Genomic DNA, 26,194 nt, shown 5'->3' with positions numbered 1-26,194 from the left:
TGTGCATAACAAGGGAAGGGCTGCTTGCTGGTAAGATTTTTTATTTTGGTTTTTTAAATTCTGGTACACTGCTTGTCGCTTTCCATAATTCACGTTTGCATTATCAGCACAGTAGGAAGACACTTTGTTTAGGTCTAGTTTGTGTGTCGCAAGTTTTTCACGTAATGTGTTGCTTATTGCCTCTGCAGTCTCTTCACTTTGCTCATAGAAGTCTAACAGTTTATCTTGGACCCTATGTTCAGGTGTCCAGTATTTCAGTGATAAGGGGAAAGTTTTCACATTGCCCTTGTTAGATGCACCTGTGGCAGCTAAGAAATAGGGACCATCTAGCTTGCTGAGGTCTTTTAAAAATTCTGTTGAGAATAGTGACAGCACATTTTTGGTCAATGCCTCCGCTTCAGTCTGGCCACAGCTGACGTGCTTTGCAATCGTTGAATTTGGATACAAGGTAGGTGCCAGTTTAAGTTCACAGTCACATGAGCAATAGGAGTGTTGATGGACTACTGTGTGCTAAACTTGAGTTAGCTCAGTAGCGATAACTTTGTTATTGAAGGATTGATTTGGCCTGCTGAAAAAATGTAAGACCAGAGTGTTGCTCATGTGAGTCTGGGTGTTTTGTCCATGATTTTTTGATTTAGCATGATGCTTAACATCAGACTCACTGCAATGGCAAATGCTAAATTCCTTCCTGCATGCTTTACAAAAAAGCTTTTGAATCACACTCATAGGATTTCCAAATCCAGGTGTAAGTGGCTTCCCATTCTGTCCTGTATCTGCACTGTCTTTTTTGGTTTTAGGTAGTTGACTCCTCCCTTGCCGTTGCCATTTCAAGTGAGGTTTTCAGCTGAAAACTGTTAGCTAGATAGCTAGCCACTGAAAGTCTCTGTGCTTCTTACGTGTTATTACGTGCCCACTGTAGTTTGTCCTACAGTATGCACTGTGGTTCAGAACTGTAAACTACCGTAAATATGCGTTACACTGGAAAACAACCTGAAAAAACAAAAATGCCAGTAGATAACCGATCACAGTCAGATTTAAGGGGACATTCCCAATCAACTAATTTTCTATTTCACTACCAAATGCAAAATTTTACCTGAATATCGGGACAATGGTGTCCCAATTGTACATTAAGCAGATGTATGCTGCCAGGTGCAATCCCTTGTTGCTAATGTGGGTAAGTGAACTGGGCAGCAGCCTAACAGTGCTCAGCCCCAGACTGGCCTGGGTAGAATCAGCATGTGCAGAGGCAGGTGCCTCCTTTCCTTGGCTCTGCCATGAGCAAAGTGGACCGGTCTACATACACTCTGCTGAGGAGGAGGATGCAGCCTCTGACACTTAACTCAGGGACCTGCCAGCAGTTTCCTGGGAGCCACCTCAAGTAAGCACTGCCAGGAGTGGTGCTACAGTTACATAGCTGCAGCTCTGCTGCTGCAGCACCATAGTGTATACACTTTCTACATCAATAGAAGGGGGCTTTCAATCACTCTAGTAAACGACCTCCCAATGTGGTGGCAGCTAGGTTACTGGAAGAATTCTTCTGTCGACCTAGCTGTGTCTACACCAGGGTCTGGGCTGGCTTAATTACAGCACTGTGTGGTGTGAAAAATTCACACCTCTAAGAGATCTAAGTCAAGCAAAATTTTAAATGTAGACCAGGGCTATGCCAGAGAAAAGAACATAAGAACAGCCATACTGGGTCAGACCAAAGGTCCATCTAGCCCAGTATTCTGTCTTCCAACAGTGGCCAACGCCAGGTGCTTCAGAGGGAATGAACAGAACAGGTAATCATCAAGTGATCCATCCCCTGTCGCCCATTCCCAGCTTCTGGCAAACAGAAGCTAAGGACACCATCCCTGCTCATCCCGGCTAACAGCCATTGATGGACCTATCCTCCATGAACTTGTCTAGTTCCTATTTGAACCCAGTTATAGTCTTGGCCTTCACAAAATCCTCTGGCAAAGAGTTCCACAGGTTGTGCATTGTGTGCATCAGGATAGTTTGCCACTGTGCCTTTAATACTGTCTCCTTGTGAAACCCTCAGCTCTCCTGAACTCCTACTTCTCTTAAGGTTTCCTCCCACCCCATTTTCTTCCCTACACATTCTGAGTTTGTTGAAATCTGCTTTTTTTGAAGTGAACATAAGAACGTAAGAACGGCCGTACCGGGTCAGACCAAAGGTTCATCTAGCCCAGTATCTGTCTACCGACAGTGGCCAATGCCAGGTGCCCCAGAGGGAGTGAAGCTAACAGGCAATGATCAAGTGATCTCTCTCCTGCCATCCATCTCCATCCTCTGATGAACAGAGGCTAGGGACACCATTCTTTACCCTTCCTGGCTAATAGCCATTTATGGACTTAGCCACCATGAATTTATCCAGTTCCCTTTTAAACATTGTTATAGTCCCAGCCTTCACAACCTCCTCAGGTAAGGAGTTCCACAAGTTGACTGTGTGCTGTGTGAAGAAGAACTTCCTTTTATTTGTTTTAAACCTGCTACCTATTAATTTCATTTGGTGACCCCTAGTTCTTGTATTATGGGAATAAGTAAATAACTTTTCCTTATCCACTTTCTCAACATCACCCATGATTTTATATACCTCTATCATATCCCCCCTTAGTCTCCACTTTTGCAAGCTGAAGAGGCCTAGCCTCTTTAATCTTTCCTCATATAGGACCCTCTCCAAACCCCTAATCATTTTAGTTGCCCTTTTCTGAACCTTTTCTAGTGCTAGAATATCTTTTCTGAGGTGAGGAGACCATCTCTGTACGCAGTATTCGAGATGTAGGCATACCATGGATTTATATAAGGGCAATAATATATTCTCAGTCTTATTCTCTATCCCCTTTTTAATGATTCCTAACATCCTGTTTGCTTTTTTGACCGCCTCTGCACACTGCATGCACGTCTTCAGAGAACTATCCACGATGATGCCAAGATCTTTTTCCTGATTCATTGTAGCTAAATTAGCCCCCATCATATTGTATGTATAGTTGGGGTTATTTTTTCCAATGTGCATTACTTTACATTTATCCACATTAAATTTCATTTGCCATTTTGTTACCCAATCACTTAGTTTTGTGAGATCTTTTTGAAGTTCTTCACAATCTGCTTTGGTCTTAACTATCTTGAGTAGTTTAGTATCATCTGCAAACTTGGCCACCTCACTGTTTACCCCTTTCTCCACATCATTTATAAATAAATTGAATAGGATTGGTCCTAGGACTGACCCTTGGGGAACACCACTAGTGACCCCTCTCCATTCTGAGAATTTACCATTAATTCCTACCCTTTGTTCCCTGTCTTTTAACCAGTTCTCAATCCATGAAAGGACCTTCCCTTTTATCCCATGACAACATAATTTACATAAGAGCCTTTGATGAGGGACCTTGTCAAAGGCTTTCTGGAAATCTAAGTACACTATGTCCACTGGATTCTCCTTGTCCACATGTTTGTTGACCCCTTCAAAGAACTCTAATAGATTAGTAAGACACTATTTCCCTTTACAGAAACCATGTTGACTATTGCTCAACAGTACATGTTTTTCTATGTGTCTGACAATTTTATTTTTAACTATTGTTTCGACTAATTTGCCCGGTACCGACGTTAGGCTTACCGGTCTGTAATTGCCGGGATCACCTCTAGAGCCCTTTTTAAATATTGGCGTTACATTAGCACTGTCCTTATTCTGCCAGTCTCATTCTTTCCTTTCTTTAGTGTTCACCTTCACCGCATCCCATGGCAAAGAGTTCCACAGATTGATTGTGTGAAGAAATACTTCCTTTTGTTTGTTTTAAACCTGCTGCTTATTAATTTCATTTGGTGACCTCTAGTTCTAAAAACAGACAGACTAGCTAGTCCTTTCACCACTAAAGCCTAGAGTGACTTTCTGGAAGGCTCAGGCTTATGGCCCACTTAGGACATTATAGTGACTAAAGCCTAGGGGCAGAGTGCTTAGTACTGTCAGTGGGTCCACTGACCTTCAGTGGGACTACTCACAGGAGTAAAGTTACTCACGTGCATTTGCAGGATCAGGCCTTCAACTATTACCAGTAACTGAACACAAGTTTGTCCAATTAACAGCTTTGCTTAAAACCACATTGCAACTTGCCCTTGGAGGGGGATGCTGGTGGAGGCACAAAAACTTTCCTCAGTGAAGCCCTGCCAAATGGCCAGCATAGTCACTGCATTTGAGGGACCACAGAGACTGATCCCTCTGTGCACACCCCAGGAAGATAAATCTCCTCAAAGGACTAGAGCAGGCTAAGCACAGGACTAGGGGTAGCAGGTTTATCTGGAAGTTCACAGAAGGATTGTGTCTCCCCTTGCTGAGCTCCCATGGGGTGTTTCAGCTCTATGTATCTACTCAGGACTGAGTTATAAAGGCACAATCTAGCCCTTCATAGCCAAGTATTGTAAATTAATACATTACATATCTGTTGCCCTTTCATCAATCTGAGCAACATTTCATTCGAGAAGAACAGTGACATGGCGCCTGTAGAAATCATTAGTGGAGAGTGTGTTGTTAAAAAAAGAGGTGGCAGTTACTTCAGTGCACTGCGCTACTATAATCTCATTTAGAAGACTATTACATTCATGACAGACAGTGAAAGTATAGAGAGTCACAGACTAGGATGAAACATAAAAGAGAGACGAGGGTGCAGTGCTAGCATAGGATTTGGGAGACCCAGCTTCCCTACTCCATCACAGACCTTGGGTAAGCCACTTAAGGCTCAGATCTATCAGCATTTTTTTGAGCCTGAAGTGCAGTGCATCTGTCGTCATTCACACCTATTTACATCACAGCTAAACTATTTGTTTTAATTATTCAGATACATTCCTCTCCCATGCTCCCTGAACAGTCACATCTTGGTGCAGTCAGTAACAAAGAAACTGCTCAGTTCCCTATTGTGATACACAGATGTTTTTGGTTTCTCTCTCCTCCTCCTATTTCTTTAGGAAAGATACTTTAATATTATACAGTGCGTGTTTACTCTGACCAGTGAATCTATGGCGCTGGACACAATTTGTATGAAATAAACTCGGCTCTTAATTATTATTAGTTAGACATCACCAGCACATGCAGTACGCCAGGAAAGACAAACTGACTGAGTAACATTATTCTCCCAAATCCACTGATGGGTTCCTAGCAAGAGTAAAGAACTATTGTCCTACTTGGAGCCCCATTTTCTGTTGCCAGTTCAGATTCTGTGCTGACCTGTGTTAGAACAGAAAAAAATATTTTTATTTGCCTTCTGGTTTTGGAGTCTTTAGGGATTAGATCTTAAAGGTTTTGTTTGTTTGTTTCTTGTCTTTTATCCAACAAACATAAAGACTGGAAACATCCTGTAGTCCAAGGAGGACCCTCAACAAATCAGAATTTAAGCAAAATACCAAATATCACAAGATTTATGATAAAACTGCATCTCCTGTGCTATTCGGACAACTTAAACCAGTGAGATTTGACTATTTCTAATATAAATTTTAATACTAGGATCTTCATATTCTGATTCCTGCATTCGGTTTCAAACTTGAGAAATGGTTTGTTTTGTTTTCACAAGCTCTAAGCGAAAGCATAAGGCAAACCCTCACCCCCAATAGTGGCTGTTGTGGTTAGAAAAGGGAAATTTGAATCAGGGCTCCTCAAATCCATTTCTGGCTTAGCCATTGATTTATTATGTGGTCTTGGAGAAAGTACTTTACCTTTCTCCATCTGTATAATTATGATTTATTCTTTGTAATACAGCAGTAATACAGAGCCTCTAACTAACCGCCAGGTTTCACCCCTGCTTGGCCAGGAGCCACCCCAGAGGGACCTGCCAGATGGGGCCAGGTGAGTCCCAGCAGTGCTTACCTGAAGCAGCTCCCAGGAAGCATCCAGCAGGCAGGTCCCTCTGGCTCCTAGGGTTGCGCGGGTCAGGTCAGGCATGTGGGGAGGGGACGGAGGCGGGGGCAGGGGTGCGGGGGGCTCTATCCCCTCGGCGCCCACTACCCTTTGTGTTTGGGATACTGGATCTAATAATGCTTAGCTACTTCTCAGGTGTATTGTGAAGATATAAAGCTTGTAAAATGTTTTGAGATTCTTTGAAGAAAAATGCTATACATGTTTAAAGATATAGTGATGAGTGTGATGTAACTGTCTGGACATATAGTGGTGCAAACCATTATTACTGTTCCAATACATAAGGGAAATGGTTTGAAAATTAAGGTTTAATCAAAGAGCACTGAGTGAGGGATTTTATTCTCTCTCCTATAATCCAAGTGTTTTTAAATGTATTTATAAAGCTAATGTAACCCTTCTGCCCCTCTGAGTTGGCAGCAACAAGGGCCGGGTTCAGTATCCAGGGGTTCCATTTTAATGACACCATGCATAACTGGCTCGAGCCCCCACCCAGTGACCTGGGACACTTACATACCACACCCTCCTGGGCGCCTCTAGAAGGCAATACTTCCCCTCTCGCAAGCACGGAGTCTGAGTGTAGCAAAATCCTTTTAATAAAGGAAGGAAACAATGCGGCATCCCATTGGAGAAACACCACAAACAGGATTATAACACAAACCATAAACAAAACCCACCTTCAAGTACATTTGGCAATGTCCTTTCTCTTTTAGGGTCTTAAGTCCAGTTACCCCAAAGTCCAACAACCCAAAAGTCTCTGGTCAGTGCCACCCCAGAATTCAAGAGTTTATCTGCAGAGTTTTATCCCCCCAGCCTGGGTGGAAAGGGGAGGGGAGAGTCCACACAGGGTGTTAAGGGGCACCTTATGTGGGCCAGGGCCAACTGCTCCACCTCTCCATGAAGTTCTACTGCAGCCTTCACCATGACCCGCTTCACCACATCAGCTGTGCCACTCCTCCAGCTGTCCCTGCAAACCACTTCACTCTGTTCACTGTTCTACAGGCTGCTCCAACACACTGCAAAGTGCTCTGCTCTGCTAGCTGCTTAACAATAGGTCTTCAGGCTCCCCCACAGGTTAACACAGCACTCAGTGATCTCAGCTCAGCTCCTTCAGTGATTTCAGGTTTTAGTAGGGGAGCCCTGGTGTTGGTGCACCATTGGCTCAACATGAATTCAGCTCAACAATTTCTAGATGGACTCCTAATGGAATCAAAATTAGCTCTACTCTTTAACAGTGGAGAAAGGAACATATGCAATTGGTGTTCCAGGCCCTTAAAAGGGGCCCATACCATCAGGTACACACACCAATCTCCAACCTCTCTCCATTCATGGGGAGTTGGAACCCATGTGCCATGTTTAGCAAGTACCACCCAACTGAGGTTGAGTCATCTCTGGCACAAAGCAGTCCCACAGCTCCCCATTCACACAATCAGGGTGACAAACTTTTTTTTCCTCCTGCCCCAATAACAAAGAAATTGGGGATCCCAGAGCTGTTAAAATAACCATCCCAGTCTGCTGTGGGCTTATGCTAAGTGGGGGTGGATGCCAATGCAAATCTTTCCACACTTTGAAATTCTTGAAATTCTTTCCACACTCCCTACAAATTCACCACCAGATGTCAGGGTAGCGCTCATCCTGACTGCTTACACTAACTATGTATGTGAAGGATGATTCTTAACCTAGGAAAAACAAAATGGAAAGTATTGCACTAAAATGGTTAGGTGATCTTAAAAATATTTACTCAAATACAATTTGATGAATTTTATGCCACAACTTTTTATAAATATTTTAAAAAATATCTATGTGAAATCTTTTACAAAATGTTTACTGTAAAAATCTAATGTATTTTTGTATTTTATTTCTGAGGTGAAACAAAAATATTGCTAGAATCCAGAGACTGCATCAACATACTACTACTTGGGTGACTTTTTGGCCATGGGGTATTTGAGAGGATTCCTGAAACCTGTAAGAATCCACCTAGCCACAAAGTGACCAAATTTTGCATTCAGAATTCTTCAAAACCAGTCAGGAAGAAAAGTTTTATTCCATCTTTTTAGATGTCATTAATATCAGCGCTATAAAGCCAAGGAAAGAATGGTAGTTATTTCTGAAGAAAAGTAATTTTGATATATTCTTGTCTAATAAATATTTATACAACTATCCAAGGTGTTGGAACTAATCACTGTAGTTTTCCTTTAAAAGGGCAAATTTATCATGGTTTTATTTCAAGCTCAGAAATGTAGCATACACAGTAGTGCAATATTTCAGTTAAAGAGACAGATTCAAATAGACATTTTCATAAAGTCACAGTAAAACTTCATAGCATAGTACTACTCCAAGAGGTGATGATATAAAATTTTTCATGTTCTCACTCAGGAGTTGTGCTCACTGCAGATTGAGGTGGAGTGTGACTTGCTCCTTAATATAAAGATAAAGCCAAATCTGTTGCAGACAGGGAAAAAGGCAAGTGGCTTGGTACTGGTCTCCCCGACCCGCTCCCTTCTCGACAGCTTTGCCCCAAGCCCTCCCCCCCGAAAGTCCCCCCCCTTTGGCTGCCAGGTTTCACCCCTGCTTGGCCAGGAGCCCCCCCAGAGGGACCTGCCAGAGGGGGCCAGGTGAGTCCCAGCGGTGCTTACCTGAAGCAGCTCCCAGGAAGCATCCAGAAGGCAGGTCCCTCTGGCTGCTAGGGTTGCGCGGATCAAGTCGGGCATGTGAGGAGGGGGCAGGGGAGCGAGGGGCTCTATCCCCTCGGCGCCCACTACCCGCGTCTACAAGCCCCACCTCGCCATAGCACGCAGCGGAGCGGAGACCTCCTGCTGCCTCTGTGTGCCTGGGGCAGGGCTGCACTCTGCAGGCTCCTGCCGGCCTGCGGACTGGCGCCTCCATGCCAGGAGCTCAGCTGCACTGCCCCAGGGCCCCCAGGAGGAGAGGTGAGTGGCGCCGGCGGCGCCGGCTTGCCACAGTCCCCCCGATATCGGGACGAAGTGCATCCCGACCAATGTAAGGTCAGGACATGGGACAAGTCCCCTAAAATAAGGACTGTTGGGACATCTGGTCACCCTAACCTCTACATAAGAACATAAAAATGGCTATGCTGACAGTGGCCCATGCCAGGTGCTTCAGAGGGAATGAACAGAACAGCTAATCATCAAGTGATTCATCCTCTGTCACCCATTCCCAGCTTCTGGCAAACAGATGCTAGTGACACCATCCCTGCCCATCCTGGCTAATAGTCCTCCATCCTCTACAGAGCAGTCTAGGGCTGAGCTGCACATCCTGCTATACTTCCCAGCAGGAGACCCCCTTCTGATTGGCTGCTTTTCCCACTGCCCGCCTCCTGGGGGACAGCAGCCAATCAAAGCTGCTGCAGGAGGCAGACAGAGCTCTCACACTTCCCCTTAGGAGCCCACACTGCACTTGCAGGTGGGGAGGAGGAGCAGAGGGATGCAGCTGCTCTGCCCCCTACTCCCTATCCTGTGAGCAATAGGGATAGGACAGTGCCTCTGTACCCCACCCCTCCCCACTTCAGCACCTGGTCTGGGCAGGCGGGATAAAGAGCCCCTGGAGCAGCATGCGGAGCAGAGGTGTGGCTGGGGAGCAGAATTGGTAGGACAGACTTGCTTGCAGGCTGGGAGCACAATTGATGGGGAGTCAGAGAGGCGGAACAGATGTGGGGGCAGAATTGATAGGGGACTTAGAGGAGACAGGATTTATTTGGGGAACGGGTGAAGAATTAATTGCAGGGTGAGGAGATGGGTAAATAGGGTGGCGGTGACAAAGCCCCCATTTTTTTCAGAGTACTTTAAGCATGGTTAGATCGGGGAAATGAGCCCTTTCTGGGGAGGGTGGCTGCAGGAGCCCTGTAAATTCTGGCTGCTAGTGTAGCAAATTACTTTGTTATGAAACTAAGCCAAGCTGCATTTCCAGCAAGAGAGAAGTGGTCCCTGAAGTGGTCCCGCCCCTCCTCTGATCCTCCCTGCCCAGGAATTCAGTGCCTTAGACAGCCCAATCAGAGAGCAGCCCTGACTCAAGCTGCTCCTTCATTCGGAGTCGGCAAGTAATTGCAACTCCTCCAGCTCTGAACTGCACCAATGGGGAATACGGCCGAGGTTCCCCCTCTCCCAGGTGGCTGGCAAAGCACTCTGAAGCCAGACGGCATGGCACAGAAGAGGGTTGCAGTTATTGGAGCTGGCATTTGTGGACTGAGCTCCATTAAATGCTGCTTGGACGAGGGGCTGGAGCCCACCTGCTTCGAGAGAAGCAGCGACATTGGAGGGCTCTGGAGATTTGAGGTGGGTCAGAGTTTCTCTCAGTCCTGACTCGCTTGGTGGGGTGGAAATGAAAGTGTTTCCAGCCTTTCCCCTGGGGGAATGTTCTCTACGAGCATTTCTCTGTATGCTCCAACCTCTGCTTAGGAGCAAAACAATGAAGGGCCAGTAGCCATGTGTCAGACTCCACCACAGCCTTACCGTGCTAGGGAGCTGTACAAATATCCCCAGCGCTGCTAACCCCAGTTCAGCTGCGCTGCACTTACCCCCCACAGGAGCTCCAGCACTGAAAATGGCTGTTGCAGCCAGAGCTCCATCTGCACCAGGTGCTGCTGAGCCGGTTCTAGCCACGGGGGGAAGAGTTTGTATAAACACTGTCATAGAGACCAGGCTTCAGGCTCCCTTAAGCCTGTGTGCACCTGCTACGGGCCTGACCCAGAGGCCAGTGAAGTCAACGGGAATCTTTCCACTGACCCTAGAGGCTTTGGATCAGGCCCTTACCAATGTGTGAGGGAGCCTGCAGAGGTGTAACTAATGTGCGCCAGACTTGGAAGAAGGTGCAAGTTGAAAGAGATGCCCTCTGGCTTTAACATACACAGTCTACCCTGCTTCTGCTGCCCCCCTCCCTGCTCAGAGAAGTTTACTTCAGCTTAGACTCTCTGATGCCCAGTTTCCTCTGAGCTTTGCCCACAGTGATGTTTATGGTGAGTTTTCCCTACTAGCAAATAACCTAATGGAATCTCAGTTCAGGCAGTGTCCCCAGGGTTACCCCCCAGGATTGTCCTGGAGTCTCCAGAAATTAAAGATTAATCTTTAATTAAAGATTATGTCTTGTGATGAAACCTGCAGGAACACATCCAACCAAAACTGGCAACTCTACATGTTCCTGTTGGGGAGGTGAACCTGTTAAGCTCGTTGGGGCAAGGTATACACTTCACCAAGTTAGGCCTTGTCTTCACTGCTGGAAAAAGAGTTACTCTGAGGTAAACAGCACAAACTTGAGGTAATAAAACAGTGAAGACCAGGAACTTAAGTTTTCCTAGGAGTTAAACAGCTCTCTGGCCCTCCAGGGATTGAGTTAAACTCATGGCCAAAATAACATGCCTGGTCTTCACTAGGCATTTACCTAGAGAAAAAACTCAGCTACATTAATCTTCATGAGGTAAAAAATTCACCTTTGATTCTTTCTACAGTCTCTTGGTCTTGCTTGTGATTTAGGCACCTGGCATAAAAGTCAAATAGTTCAGAAAATATAAGTCACATTGAGGAAGATGTGGTTTATCTCAGGAAGGACTATAAACCAGTGCCAGTAATTCTGTACGCTAGAAATGACTCCAGCCAGCCATCTATTTTTTATTATCCCTTCCTAAATTCACTGTGCTTTAGGTTTTCCTAGGATTCTTGCAAGTTCAAGGTGATCATATGATCTCCTTGTTCCTGCTGGTTTTATTTGTCATCCCCAAAGGGGATTTAAAGAACATTTAAAGAAAGGTCAGTGTGTACCCACTGCACCCCAGGCTAACATCACATGACAAAGACACACTCGAAAGATGACTGTCACCTCAGCTGCTGCAGACGGAGTCAGTAATTCTGGCTATTTAACTTGTAGAACTTTAGTTTTTTGGGAGTTCACATGGTTAATGTTACAACTCATAATGTTCTCCTGCTCCCTGCAGGAGAATCCCGAAGAGGGCAGGGCCAGCATCTACAAATCTGTCATTATCAACACCTCCAAGGAGATGATGTGCTTCAGTGACTTCCCCATCCCAGCCAATTTCCCCAACTACATGCACAACTCCAAAATCATGGAGTATTTCCGCATGTATGCCGACCATTTCGACCTTCTGAAATACATTTGCTTCAAGGTGAGGAGAGCTGTCCCAGTGTGCAGGGGTAGGGGAGAGAGAGAGAGAGTGCATGCACAGATGTGTAAGATCTAGGTGAAAGAATTCCCCCCTGCACCTCCCCCATGAGGAAACATCTCACACTCATGGAACAAGGAGAACCAGAGGAGCTGTTCTGGGACCTCCTTTCATCTGGGGGCTGCCTGGCGGAAGTTACAGCCCAGCTCCCAGGAGTCGCTGCAGCCCCATTCCCTGTGGGAGCCAGTGAGCCCACAGAGGCCATGAGGCAAAACCCAGCAGAGCCCAGTTGGCCTCCTGCTGCTGATCCCAGCTGTGCACTGGCCTTGTGCTTCCTGGCTGGGTTGCTGACTCAGGCACGGGGAGGAAGTTAGTGTCAGGGGCTCCATTCCGAGGGAACAGATGAAATTCCCTGGTGCCAACTTTGAGTGCCCTTTTCCTTCCAGACCATCGTGGTCAGTGTGACAAAACACCCAGATTTCTCCACCACAGGCCAGTGGGACATTGTCACAGAGACAGCAGGGAAGCAGGAGTCAGCCATCTTTGATGGGGTCATGGTTTGCACCGGCCATCACACCAACGCCCATCTGCCACTGGACTCCTTCCCAGGTAGGATGCGGAGTGCAACACTAATTGGAATTAATTTGCAAACTGGACACCATAAGATTATGCCTGAATAAAGACTTGGAGTGGTTGAGTCATTACAAAACCTAAACCTAATTTCCCCAATACTGATTTCCACCTCACACACCTTCTTGTCAACTGTCTGAAATGGGCCATGCTCATTACCACTTTAAAAGTTATTTTTCCTGCCTTGGTATCCTGCTGTTAATTGATTTGTCTCTTTAGAATGACCTTACACTTGGTAAGGCAACGCCCGTCCTTTCATGTATTTATACTTGCTCCTGTATTTTCCATTCCATGCATATGATGAAGTGGGCTCTAGCCTACCAAACTTTATGCCCAAATAAATATGTTAGTTTCTAAGGTGCCAAAAGGACTCCTTGTTGTTTTTGCTGATACCAACTAACACGGCTACCCCTCTGAAACTAAACCCTTTATGTCTCTCTGCATCTCCATATGTTATGTTCTAGTTCCAGTCCCTCCATCCTCTCATGTGGCCTGGGACCAGAGGGGTTTCCTGATGGAGACAGTGGCAGTTCTGCAGAGGCTCCTAGTGGAAGCCCTGTTGTGTCCTGGAGGCCTGGACCCTGGAGGCAGTATTAGAGCTGGTCAAAACTCAGAATTTCCATTTCACAGGAGATTTTGAAAATTAATAGTTTCACATTTCAATTGTGACACAAACCAAAGGCCCTATGATCAAGGAAATAAAGTATTTCAATCATTATTAAATAGTACCTGTCCTTACCAATTTTAAAAATAACAGATTAAATGAAAATGGAATATTTTAACCATGATGTCCTATTATGCAATATTACTATTGGGAATTTATGAAGTAAGGTAAAAATAATAAAATGAATAAATGAAAAATAAGTTAAAAATTTGAAATGAAAATTCCAAATTCTCAAACCAAAGTTCCTTGTACATGTGGTCACAAGGGTTAAAATGAAGATGGCGCTTGCAGAGGTTATGAGCAAAGAGAAGCAAATCCAGAGCCAAATCCAGCTGCATATTAGATCCCCAGGGGAGTGTCATCCGCAGCCCAGTTTCCTTGTGCAGTCCAGCTTTAAAGGTGACCTACAAAGTGGGAGGGGGAAACTCTTGGCTTCTGCCCTCATTTGCTTCATTTCATTTAAAGTCCTGAAAGAGTTTTAAAAGATTTTTTTTTCTCCTTGTCACTTGCATTGGAAATCGAGGGGTCCCTGTCTACTCCTGGGGCACTCTGTGCTTGGCTGGAGAACAAGCAGGATGATGATATCACATATACCAAGGAGGGATCTTGACTCAGTTTTACACACTCATGGATTGTCTAACTGCTGTGTGTCACTTCTGCCCAAAGAATGCTGCAGACCCTTGCAGTCCTGCTATTTCCTTGAATCTCAGACCCCCAGGACAATGCAGGAGGCATGGGGCACACCTACAGCTGCTCCGCTTCTTCTTTGCAGGGATCGAAAAGTTCAAAGGCCGCTACTTCCACAGCCGGGATTACAAGACGCCCCAGGAGTTCTCGGGGAAGAGAGTCATTGTGATCGGCACTGGCAATTCAGGAACAGACCTGGCAGTGGAGCTCAGCCACACCGCAGATCAGGTTTGGTTTAGAGAATTATTTTACACCACTGAATGGTCAGAATGTTGTGGCTGATCACTGTGTGACTTCTGCTGACTCAGCAGCTGAGTGCTGTTCCCCCCCATGGCTATACTTCCCCTCCAGGGTGCAACCACACTCGGGGCCCCATTCCCTCTCCAATCCACACTGGGGGAATCTTACAATTCCTGCGTTTGACCCTCATGTGGAATTCCCATTGATTTCAGTGGTGTGCCAGGAGACTGGGCAATAGAGAGGGCAGTGAGGAATGGGGAGCAGATCTGGAAGGCCCATCCATGCAGACTTGCTCAATCTGCTATGCATCAAAGTTCGTACTCGTTCTGCTTTGCCTAGGGACCCTGCAAGGGACATCAGGCCTACAGACCACCCTGGGGGAATGCTGAATTGAGAACCGACACCTGCTGTGTTACAGTGGTTATCATCTGCTAAAATACCCCGCAACCTGAGTGAGCAAGGCCAGCAAGCCTCTGAGTCAGTGTTGCTCCCAACAAAATGACCATTGAATTCCAGTTCTACTGGGGATGGAACGTGTGCCCCGGACACAGTTCATACCACCCACTCTCTTTGTGATCTGCAGGCACTTAATGGCAACTAGGGAGAAGGCATAGGCATTTCGCCACAGATATAGGCATTTACTCACAAGTACATGCTTATGCTTATGACATGGTTTGTCAGGGCAAATGCCTGCCTCTAAGGTTATACCTGCCCTGCAATCAGAGGTGTGACTGCAGCACAGTAGACATACCTCAGCTACCTTTGATCTAGCTAGAATAACTATACCAGTGGAGCCGCAGCAGCACAGTTGTCTAGCTGCTTGAGTACATACCCGGGGTCCTAGATGGACTTGTACAACCTCTTAGATGCAAGTTACCTGGACCTGCTGATTTAAAAATGTCTAACTTTCATGGCTTTTGTTAACATTGTCCAGATATACTAGTGCAGGGGTCGGCAACCTTTCAGAAGTGGTGTGCCGAGTCTTCATTTATTCACTCTGATTTAAGGTTTTGTGTGCCAGTAATACATTTTAATGTTTTTAGAAGGTCTCTTTCTATAAGTCTATAATATATAACTAAACTATTGTTGTATATAAAGTAAATAAGGTTTTTAAAATGTTTAAGAAGCTTCATTTAAAATTAAATTAAAACGCAGAGCTCCCAGACCGGTGGCCAGGACCTGTTAAGTGTGAGTGCCACTGAAAATCAGCTCCTGTGCCGCCTTCCGCACGCATGCCATAGGTTGCTTAGCCCTGTACTAGTGGAATGTAAAGAATGTTATAATCATTATATAATGAGACTATATCATCTGAAGAAGAAGATCTGTTCTTAGGTACAGTAATGGAAAAGGCTGAAAACTCAAAAGATTGCCATTTGTGCACATTTTAGTTAGCCACTTATATGTAAGACTGCAAGTTTGTCATGGAGGTCACAGATTCTGTGACTTTCTGGGACCTCCATGACTTCGGCAGTGGTTGGTGCAGCTGGCCCAGAGGCTGCCTGAACAGCTCAGGCAACCCCTGGGTCAGTTGCACTAGCTGCTGCTGGGGCAGTCTCAGGCCACTGCACCCCTCTCTCCCAGCAGCAGCGGGAGTTGGGTGTAGGAGGGGGCTCGGGGTTGGGGTGTGGGAGGGGGTAAGGGTTCTGGATGGCACTTACCTGGCGGGGGGGGTCCCCTGGAAGCAGCAACATCCTCCTCCCTCAGCTATTAGGCAGAGGCACAGCCAGGCAGCTCTGTGCACTGCTTCTGGCCTGTCAGCACTGTCCCTGCAGAGCTGGGCAGAGGCAGTGTGCAGAGCTGCCTGGCCATACCTCTGCCTAGGACCTGAGAGAGGAGGATGTCACTGCTTCTGGGGAGGCACAGAGCCAGGTAGGGAGCCTGCCAGCCCTGCCAACTCCCCCACTCCCCAGCACCTGTGGTGTCCCTGGGCCATCCCCCTCCCCAGCACCCATGGCACCCCGGGCCACTCCCCCCCCCCCAAGATTTAATTAGGGGTATATAATACAAGTGAGAAACAGGTCATGAATGTTTGTTTACTGCACACAACCTATCCATGACTCTTACTAAAAATACCCATGACTAAAATATAGCCTTACTTATAGGACATACAGAATAGATACTGGGGCATAAGTAAATGTAGTAACAGAAACTGAAATAGAAAGACGTAAGCAGACCATAAAAGTGGAAGAGTCAAAAGTGTCTGTGAAAAACTATGATGGAGGAACAATTCCAGTGTTGGGAGAGTGCATGCTGACACTTAAATAGAAAGGGAAGATGATAAAACAAGAGTTTGTGGTGGTACATAGAGGCAAGCAAACATCTTCGGCCTACACATGTGTAAGGGGCTTGGTCTTATTATGAGGATGTATGCCACAGAAAGACAGAAAGGCAATGAGAACCAGATATGTAAGTATTAATAGCATCATATAATAATGTATCCACAGGAAATGGGTGTCTCCCACTCATAGACTCATAGGTCAGAAGGGACCAATCTGATCATCTAGTCTGACCTCCTGCACAAGGCAGGCCACAGAACCCCACCCATCCAATTTTATAACAACCCCTATCCCAGGACCGAGTTATTGAAATCCTCAAAATTGGTTTGAAGACCTCAAGCTGCAGAGAAACCACCAGCAAGCGACCCGTGTCCCACGCTGCAGGGGAGGCGAAAAACGTCCAGGGCCCCTGCCAATCCACCCTGGAGGAAAATTCCTTCCCGACCCCAAATATGGCGATCAGCTAAACCCTGAGCATGTGAGCAAGAGTCACCAGCCAGCACCGAAGAAGGAATTCTCTGCAGTAACTCAGTTCCCATTCCATCCAACATCTCCCTGCAGACCATTGACCAGACCTATCTGGTGGTAATCCAAGATCAATTGCCCAAATTAATGATCCTATCATAACATCCCCTCCATGTACTTATCAAGCTTGGTCTTAAAGCCAGGAAAGTCTTTTGCCCCCACTACTTCCCTCGGAAGGCTGTTCCAGAACTTCACTCCCCTAATGGTTAGAAACCTTCGTCTAATTTCAAGTCTAAACTTCCTAATATCCAGTTTATACCCATTTGTCCTCGTGCCTACATTAGTACTAAACTTAAATAATTCCTCTCCCTCCCTAACGTTAACCCCCCGATATATTTATATAGAGCAAGCATATCCCCCGGCAGCCTTCTTTTGGCCAGGCTAAACAAGCCAAGCTCTTTGAGTCTCCTTTCATAAGGCAGTTTTTCCATTCCTCGGATCATCCTTGTAGCCTGTCTCTGAACCTGTTCCAGTTTGAATTCATCCTTCTTGAACATGGGACACCAGAACTGCACACAGTATTCCAAATGGGGTCTCACCAACGCCTTGTATAATGGTACTAACACCTCCTTATCCTTGCAGGAAATACCCCGCCTGATGCATCCCAAAATCGCATTTGCTTTTTTAACAGCAGTATCACATTGGCGACTCATAGTCATCCTGCTATCAACCAGTACCCCAAGGTCCTTTTCCTCCTCCGTCGCTTCCAACTGATGCGCCCCCAACGTATATCCAAAATTCTTATTATTAATTCCTAAATGCATAACCTTGCACTTTTCACTATTGTATTTCATCCTATTTCTATTACTCCAGTTTACAAGGTGGTTCAGATCTTCCTGAATAGTATCCCTGTCCTTCTCCGTGTTAGCAATACCCCCCAGCTTCGTGTCATCCGCAAACTTTATTAGCACATTCCCGCTGTTTGTGCCAAGGTCAGTAATAAAAAGTTTAAATAAGATCGGTCCCAAAACCGATCCTTGAGGGACTCCGCTAGTGACCTCCTTCCAGCCTGACAATTCACCTTTCAATACGACCCTCTGGAGTCTCCCCTTAAACCAGTTCCTTATCCACCTTACAACTTTCATATTCATTCCCATCTTTTCCAATTTGACTAACAGTTCCCCGTGCGGAACCGTGTCGAACGCCTTACTGAAATCTAGATAAATTATATCTACCGCATTTCCTTTATCTAAGTAATCCGTCATCTTCTCAAAGAAGGAGATCAGATTGGTTTGACACGATCTACCTTTACTAAATCCGTGTTGCAATTCGTCCCAATTACCATTGGCCTCTATGTCCTTAACTACTTTCTCCCTTAAAATTTTTTCCAAGACCTTGCATACTACAGACGTCAAGCTAACAGGCCTATAATTACCCGGATCACTTTTATTCCCTTTCTTAAAAATAGGAACTACATTAGCAATCCTCCAGTCATACGGCACAACCCCCGAGTTTATTGATTGCTTAAAAATTCTCGCTAACAGGCTCGCAATTTCACGCGCCAGTTCCTTGAATATTCTCGGATGGAGATTGTCCGGGCCCTCCGACTTCGTCCCATCGAGCTGTTCAAGTACGGCCTCTACCTCAGTTGCGGTAATATCCAATTCCATATCCACATTCCCGTTTATCATCCCTCCATCATCGCAAGGTTCCTCACTAGTCTTATTAAAAACTGAAGCAAAGTACTTGTTTAGATGTTGGGCCATGCTTAGGTTATCCTTAACCTCCATTCCATCCTCAGTGTATAGCGGCCCCACTTCTTCTTTCTTTGTTTTCTTCTTATTTATGTGGCTGTAGAACCTTTTACTATTGGTTTTGATTCCCTTTGCAAGGTCCAGTTCAATGCGGCTTTTAGCCTTCCTCACTTTATCCCTACATGTTCTGACCTCCCCAAGGTAGCTTTCCTTACTGATCCTGCCTTTCTTCCACTCCCTGTAAGCTTTCTGCTTTTGTCTAATCCCCTCTCTGAGTTGCTTGCTCATCCAGTTTGACCTACAACTCCTGCCCATGGTTTTTTCCCCCTTTCTCGGGATGCAGGCTTCCGACAGTCTCCGCAGCTGCGACTTAAAGTAATTCCAGGCCTCCTCCGCATTTAAATCCACTAATTCCTCCGTCCAATCCACTTCCCTAACTAATTTCCTTAACTCTTTAAAATTAGCCCTCGAGAAGTCAAAAACCCTAATCCCAGATCTACATTTGTTTATCCTTCCATCTAGTTTGAACTGAATCAGCTCATGATCACTCAAGCCAAGGTTGTCCCCTACCACCATTTCTTCTATGAGGTCCTCACTGCTCACCAACACCAAATCTAAAATGGCATCTCCTCTCGTAGGTACTTCAACTACTTGATGAAGAAATCCATCCGCTATCACATCCAGAAAAATCTGACCCCTATTATTCTTGCAAGTACTCGTCCTCCAGTCTATATCCGGGAAGTTGAAGTCCCCCATAATCACACATTTCCCCTTTGTGTTTACTTCATTAAAGACATTAAAGAGGTCTCTATCCATATCCCAATTAGATCCCGGCGGTCTGTAGCACACGCCAAGCACTATCTCAGGGGAAGCTCTAGTCGCTTTTTTACCCAGTGTGATTTTTGCCCAGACAGACTCTGTCTTATCCATTCCATCGCTTCTTATTTCGCTACAGTTAATTTCATCATTGATGTACAAGGCTACTCCACCACCTTTGCCTTTCTTCCTGTCCTTTCTAAACAGCACATAGCCTTCAATACCCGTGCTCCAGTCATGACTACTATTCCACCAGGTTTCAGTTATCCCTATAATATCCGGTTTCACTTCCTGCACCAGTAACTCCAGTTCCTCCATCTTGTTACCTAGGCTCCTCGCATTAGTGTACAGACCTTTTAATTTTCGGCGTTTGGCGTCAGTGACATTCTTTCCCCCGTCGTGCAGAGACCTTTTACCACCAGCATCACCCGTTACTCTGGTTTCTACTCCACTATTCCTCCTTGGATCAAATCTTGGGACCGCAAGGGTATCCCCTCTCCCTTTGTTTACCTCCCTCTCCAGGTTATATTCCGGCGTGGAGATCTCCCGAACATCTCCCAACCATCTCCCCCAACTTCCTAGTTTAAAGCTCTCTTGATGAGGTCGGCGAGCCTCCATCCTAGAATTCTATTTCCCTCCTTGCTTAGATGAAGTCCATCCTGAGTGAACAGTCGTCTATCCATAAACGCTTCCCAGTGACCGTACATCCCAAAGCCCTCCTTATAACACCACTCCCTAAGCCATCTGTTGATCGCCATAATCTTGTCACTCCTTCGTCGCCCCGCTCTAGGAACCGGCAGAATCCCACTGAAGATCACCTGAGCCTCGATGTCTTTGAGCCTCTTCCCCAGTCTGGCATAGTCCTCCTTGATACAGTCCAGCGAGTAACTAGCCGTATCATTCGTTCCCACATGAAGGATAATCAATGGATTCTTTCCCGCTCCCGCTAAGATCGTATTCAGCCTCAGGTCCACATCCTGTATCTTAGCCCCTGGCAGACAGCACACCCTTCTGTTCTCCCGATCAGGTCTAGTTACAGGCCTATCTACTCTTCTCAGTAAAGAGTCTCCAATCACGTAGACTTGCCTTGTCCTGGCGATAGTGCGATTCTGTGGTCTATCCCCCACAGCAGGTGGTCGCAATTCCTTTCGATTTGTATTTGCCCTTACAGTCCTCCTAGGGCTCATACTTGGTGTTGCCTCCATCGACTCCTCCCCTCCTTCTGCAGGAATAGCTGCTCGCCTCTTCTTCCTCGCCCTTTGTCCTTTAGCAGCCTGCTGTGCTCCATCTTCATTTCCCAAATCAGCAAACCTGTTCCTGAGTTCTATTTCTCCATCGCTGGCCCGTCTTTTCCTCTGCCTGGTTCTCCTAGTCACATGCTTCCACCGTCCACTTTCCTCACCCAGCAGCCCCTCCTCAGAGTCCAACTCCCCCACTCCCCAGCACCTGTGGTGTCCCTGGGCCATCCCCCTCCCCAGCACCCATGGCACCCCGGGCCACTCCCCCCCACCCCCACTAACATACAAGATAAGGTTAAGAGAAGATACAGAGACAGTGGTATATGCAACATGAAAAGTTCCACAATTTTAAGAAAGATACTAGAAGAAGAGATCATAGACTTTAAGGCCAGAAGGGACTATCATGGTCTAGTTGGACCTCTTGCACATTCCAGGCCAGAGAGCCTCTCCCACCCACTCCTGTAATAGACCCCTAACCTCTGGCTGAGTTACTGAAATTCTCAAATAAGGATTTAAAGACTTCAAGTCATAGAGAATTCACCATTTACTCTAGTTCAAACTAGCAAGTGACCTTTGCCCCATGCTCCAGAGGAATGTGAAAGACCCTCAGGATCTCTGCCAATCTGACCTGGGGGGAAAATTCCTTCCTTACCCCAAATATGGTGATCAGGTAGATCCTGAGCATGTTGATGAGATCCACCAGCCAGACACCTGGGAAAGAATTCTCTGTAGTAACTCAGAGCCCTCCATATCTAGTGTTCCATCTCCAGCCGTTGGGGATTTTTGCTACTAGCAGTTGCTGATTGTTTACCTGCCATTATAGGCAGTCCCATCATACGATCCCCTTCATAAACTTATCAGGCTCAGTATTTTTTTTTACTCTCCTTCTCCCCCGCACCGCTCCCCTTGAGAGGCTGTTCCAGAACTTCACTCCTCTGATAGCTAGAGAACGTCATCTAATTTTAAGCCTAAACTTGTTGATGGGCAGTTTATATCCATTTGTTCTTGTGTCAGCACTGACATTGAACTTAAATAATTCCTCTCCCTCTCAGGTGTTTATCCCTCTGTTGTATTTTTAGATGGCAAACCTATCCCCCATCAGCCTTCGTTTGGTTAGGCTAAATAAGCCAAGCTCCTTGGGTCTCCTGTCATAAGGCAGGTTTTCCATTCCTTGGATCATCCTAGCAGCCCTTTTCTGCATCTCTGCATCTCATGGCAGATGGTATTATTTGGAGAATAGAAGACCATCAGATTGGGATGAGTCCTTAGAAATCATAGAGAAAAAAGGAGAGGGACCACAGCTGTGCATGGACCTTAAGGAGCTGAACAAAAACATAAAAAGAGAACATTTCTACCTGCCCACAAGAAGTAAAATATTGTCTGAGATGACAGGAGCCAAATTCTTCAGCAAATTAGATGCATCATCATGATTTTGGCAGATCCCCTTGGACACTGAGAGCTCTAAGATCATAGAATATTAGGGTTAGAAGAGACCTCGGGAGGTAATCTAGTCCAACCTCCTGCTCAAAGCAGGACCAATCCCCAACTAAATCATCCCAGCCAAGGCTTTGTCAAGCCGGGCCTTAAAAACCTCTAAGGATGGAAATTCCACCACCTCCCCAGGTAACTCATTCCAGTGCTTCACCACCCTCCTAGTGAAATAGTGTTTCCTAATATCCAACCTAGACCTCCTGCCCTGGAACTTGTGACTACTGCTTCTTGTTCTGTCATCTGCCACCTCTGAGAACAGCCTAGCTCCATCCTCTATGGAATCCCCCTTCAGGTAGTTGAAGGCTGCTATCAAATCCCCCCTCACTCTTCTCTTCTGCAGACTAAATAACCCCAGTTCCCTCAGTCTCTCCTCGTAAGTCATGTGCCACAGCCCCCTAATCATTTTCGTTGCACTCTGCTGGACTCTCTCCAATTTGTCCACATCCCTTCTGTAGCGGGGAACCAAAACTGGATGCAATCTTCTAGGTGTGGCTTCACCAGTGCTGAATTGAGGGGAATAATCACTTCCCTCGATCTGCTGTCAGTGCTTCTACTAATACATCCCAATATGCCGTTAGCTTTCTTGGCAACAAGGGCACACTGCTGACTCATTCAGCTTCTCATCCACTGTAATCCTCAGATCCTTTTCTGCAGAACTGCTGCTTAGTGAGTCAGTTCCCAGCCTGTAGCAGTGAATGAGATTCTTCCGTCCTAAGTGCAGGAGTCTGCATGTGTCCTTGTTGAATCTCATCAGATATCTTTTGGTCCAATCCTCCAATTTGTCTAGGTCACTCTGGACCCTATCCCTGTCCTCTAGTGTATCTGCCTCTCCCCCCCAGCTTAGTGTCATCTGCGACCTTACTGACTTATACTTTCAACACACCATTTGATAATACTGCTTCCTAAGATTTCCTTTCTGAATATGTTTGCCTGCAGAACATGAGCCAGATGTGAGAGGCCCTAGCAGGCGTGAAAGTGTAGCCTGAGGGCACAATAATTTGGGCAGCACTGCTGTTGAATATCAGGAACAAGTGAAGAGAGTATTGGAAATTGTGAGAGCAAATAACCTTAAACTGAATTAAGGCAAATGTCAATTTCAAATCTTGGCGATAACATACCTGGGAGGACAGACTGACCTCAATGGAAGTGTTGCCCAATGAAACAAAGATTTGGGCAATACTGAACATGTCAAGACCTGAAGATAAAAAAGGGAATTCAAAGGCTGCTAGGAACTATGCCAACAAGTTCATGCCTAATTATGTAGCTTCCACAACTCATCTACGACACCTCCGCCACAAGGTCACTGAATGAGCATGGATGCCAGAACATGAAAGCCCATTCTGATATCAGCTCCAGTGCTGCAGTTTTTTGATCCATTGACAGTATCAAACTCTCCACAGATGCCTTGAAAAGAGGATGGGAGCAGTACTATTACAGTGTCATAGAAATAGCTGGTTGTGTCTCCTGTGTCTCAAGGGATATGACAGCTGCAGTGATTTTCTCAGTGCTTCAAAGCAGAAACTGATCATAAACATGACTACCCCTCTGAAACTACTGATTACAATTCACAAAAAGGAACTCTGCAAAGAACCACCGAGACAGGCTGCTTTCGAAAATACAGAATTATCATGTGTGGCATGTGTACCATCCTGCACTTCTGGGCAGTAAGGGTTTGCCGTGACCCTCAGTGTAGCCTCTCTCCTCTCATAGAGATAAGGGTTACAGCTTACTGAGTCACCTTCATCATTGGCGAGTCACCAGGTTTGGTTTAAGAACCCTCTTTAGTCCCTATCTTCCTTCTCAGGGAGCATTTGTGTGGGGCAGGGGAACCCAGGCCTGCCCTCTTCTCCAGGTTCCAGCCTAGGGACCCTAATTGGCAGTGGAAACAGGTAGTTTTCCTTCTACATGAGCTACTTCCCCAAACGACCCCTCCTAGCACCTTCCTTGGTACCTGACCACGCTTGTTCTCCCAGGTCTTTTACTGCACACCTTCTTTCTCCCAGTCTTCCCACAACACACCTTCTTACTCCCAGCTCCTACCAGCAAGCCCTGCTACTAGTCCCAGCCAGTTCTAAATGGGCTTCAAGTGATCTGATTAGCCTGTTTCCTTTGATTGCTTCTAATCAGTTCTTAATTGGTTCCAGGTATCTTATGGAGTCTGCCTGACTTAATTGCTTCTAGCACCTTCCTGACTGCTCTGGGGTAGCCTCTGCCCTGGTCACTCAGGAAACAGAAAACTGTTCATCTAGTGTGTTTTCCTTCTACCAGACTCCTGCACCCGCGCTTCAAGCCATCTAGTGGAGCGCAGGTCCGCTGCTCTATCTTAGCATTTACCTTTCTGCCACGCATCCATCTCCGCCAGAGAACTGGCACGGTTTAGAGGGAAGGGTGACAGAGCAGCTCCGGAAATGGACAGGACTACTCTGGTGCCTCTCCCTTCGGGGGAGGGCACTGGTGCTTAATCAACTGGTCCTGTCCATGCTCTGGTACCGGCTCAACACCCTAGTCCCGGCCCCATATTTCCTGGCCAACCTCCGGACGGCGATTCTGGAGTTCTTTTGGCCAGGGACGCACTGGGTCTCTGCAGGGGTCCTCCACCTGCCCCTGGAGGAGGGGGGGCAGGGCCTGAAGTGCTTACGCACTCAGGTCCATGTCTTCCGCCTCCAGGCCCTGCAGAGGCTCCTGTTTGGTGCGGGTAGTCCGGCGTGGAGTGTGTTGGCGCACGCCTTCCTCCGCCGCTTCCGAGGGCTCCGATACGACCGGCAGCTCTTTTACCTCCATCCGAGAGGTCTTCCACGAGACCTCTCCGGGCTGCCAGTCTTCTACCAAGACCTCCTCCGGACCTGGAAGCTCTTTTCAACGACCAGGTCCGTGGCGGCCACCATGGGGGTTGACCTCCTCGCGGAGCCCCTGCTACACAATCCCCAGCTTCGTGTGCAGGTGGCGGAGTCCCCCACGGTGCGCCAGAGGCTGGTCTCGGCGGGAGTCACCAGGGTCGGAGACCTCCTGGACTACGACCAGGGAGACTGGCTGGATCCCCTGACGCTCGCTCAGCACATGGGGCTCTCCAGACCTCGTACTCCCCAGCGCGTACTTCAGGAGGTGAAGGCCGCTTTACTGCCTGCTACTCGGGCTCACCTCGACCGGGTCCTGCGAGAGGGCATGCCCCGCCCACGCTCCACCCCGGGCCCCATGGACATTTTTATCGGGCCCTTGCCCCGTGGACCCAATCGGCCTCCTCACCCTTTCACTGCCAGCCGGCTGCATGATCTGCAGCTGGTTCTGTTCCAGACCGTGCCACGGAAACATCTGTACACGCTCGTGCTCCATACCCTTCACTACCTCACCCTCGCGTCCTGCCCCGATACCGAATGGCGGGACCTCCTGCCACCTCTCGAGGGTGAGAAGCCCCGGTGGGCCAGCTTGTACTCTACCCTGGTCCCGAGGCCTGCCGGGGATATCAGTTGGCGGCTCCTACACGGGGCGGTGAGCACGGGTGTGTACTTGGCGCTGTTCACGTCTGTCCCTAGCACCTGCCCTTTCTGTGGTGAGAAGGAGACCTTGGCACACATTTATTTGGAGTGCGCCAGGTTGCAGCCCCTGTTCCGGCTCCTCCTGAATATTTTCTTGCGGTTTTGGTTGCACTTTTCCCCTCACCTTTTTATCTACACGCTCCCCATCCATGGCCCCACAAAGTCACGGGATCTCCTTCTCAACCTCCTCTTGGTCCTGGCCAAACTGGCCATCTACAACACCAGGGAGAGGAGGTTAGCCGATGGGGTTTCCTGCGACTGTAGGGCCTATTTCCGTTCCTCCGTCTGCTCACGCATCCGGGCAGAGTTCCTCTGGGCAGCGTCCACTGGCTCCCTTGACCCCTTCGAGGAGCAGTGGGCATTGTCCGGGGTTC

The 26,194-nt window shown here is 47.0% G+C and overlaps 1 protein-coding gene across 3 annotated transcripts in view; it reads left to right on the top strand.

Annotated features, from left to right (window-relative positions):
• Positions 1–9,888: 9,888 nt before the first annotated feature.
• LOC115656663 (dimethylaniline monooxygenase [N-oxide-forming] 5-like) overlaps positions 9,889–26,194 on the top strand; it is a 28,792-nt gene continuing 12,486 nt past the window's right edge. The window contains exons 1-4 of one of the 3 annotated variants that reach the window (XM_030573697.1): positions 9,889–10,188; positions 11,841–12,029; positions 12,473–12,635; positions 14,093–14,235. In XM_030573697.1, coding sequence (XP_030429557.1) covers positions 9,988–10,188; positions 11,841–12,029; positions 12,473–12,635; positions 14,093–14,235 — 696 coding nt within the window. In that variant the 5' untranslated portion in view covers positions 9,889–9,987. The remainder of the gene's footprint in view (positions 10,189–11,840; positions 12,030–12,472; positions 12,636–14,092; positions 14,236–26,194) is intronic. The other 2 variants (XM_030573698.1, XM_030573699.1) reach the window with 2 other exon arrangements.

Source organism: Gopherus evgoodei, chromosome 8 (genome assembly GCF_007399415.2).
Source record: "Gopherus evgoodei ecotype Sinaloan lineage chromosome 8, rGopEvg1_v1.p, whole genome shotgun sequence".
NCBI lineage: Eukaryota > Metazoa > Chordata > Testudines > Testudinidae > Gopherus > Gopherus evgoodei.
Note: the sequence above shows the minus strand (reverse complement) of the source record. Positions and strands in the feature narration are given on the sequence as shown.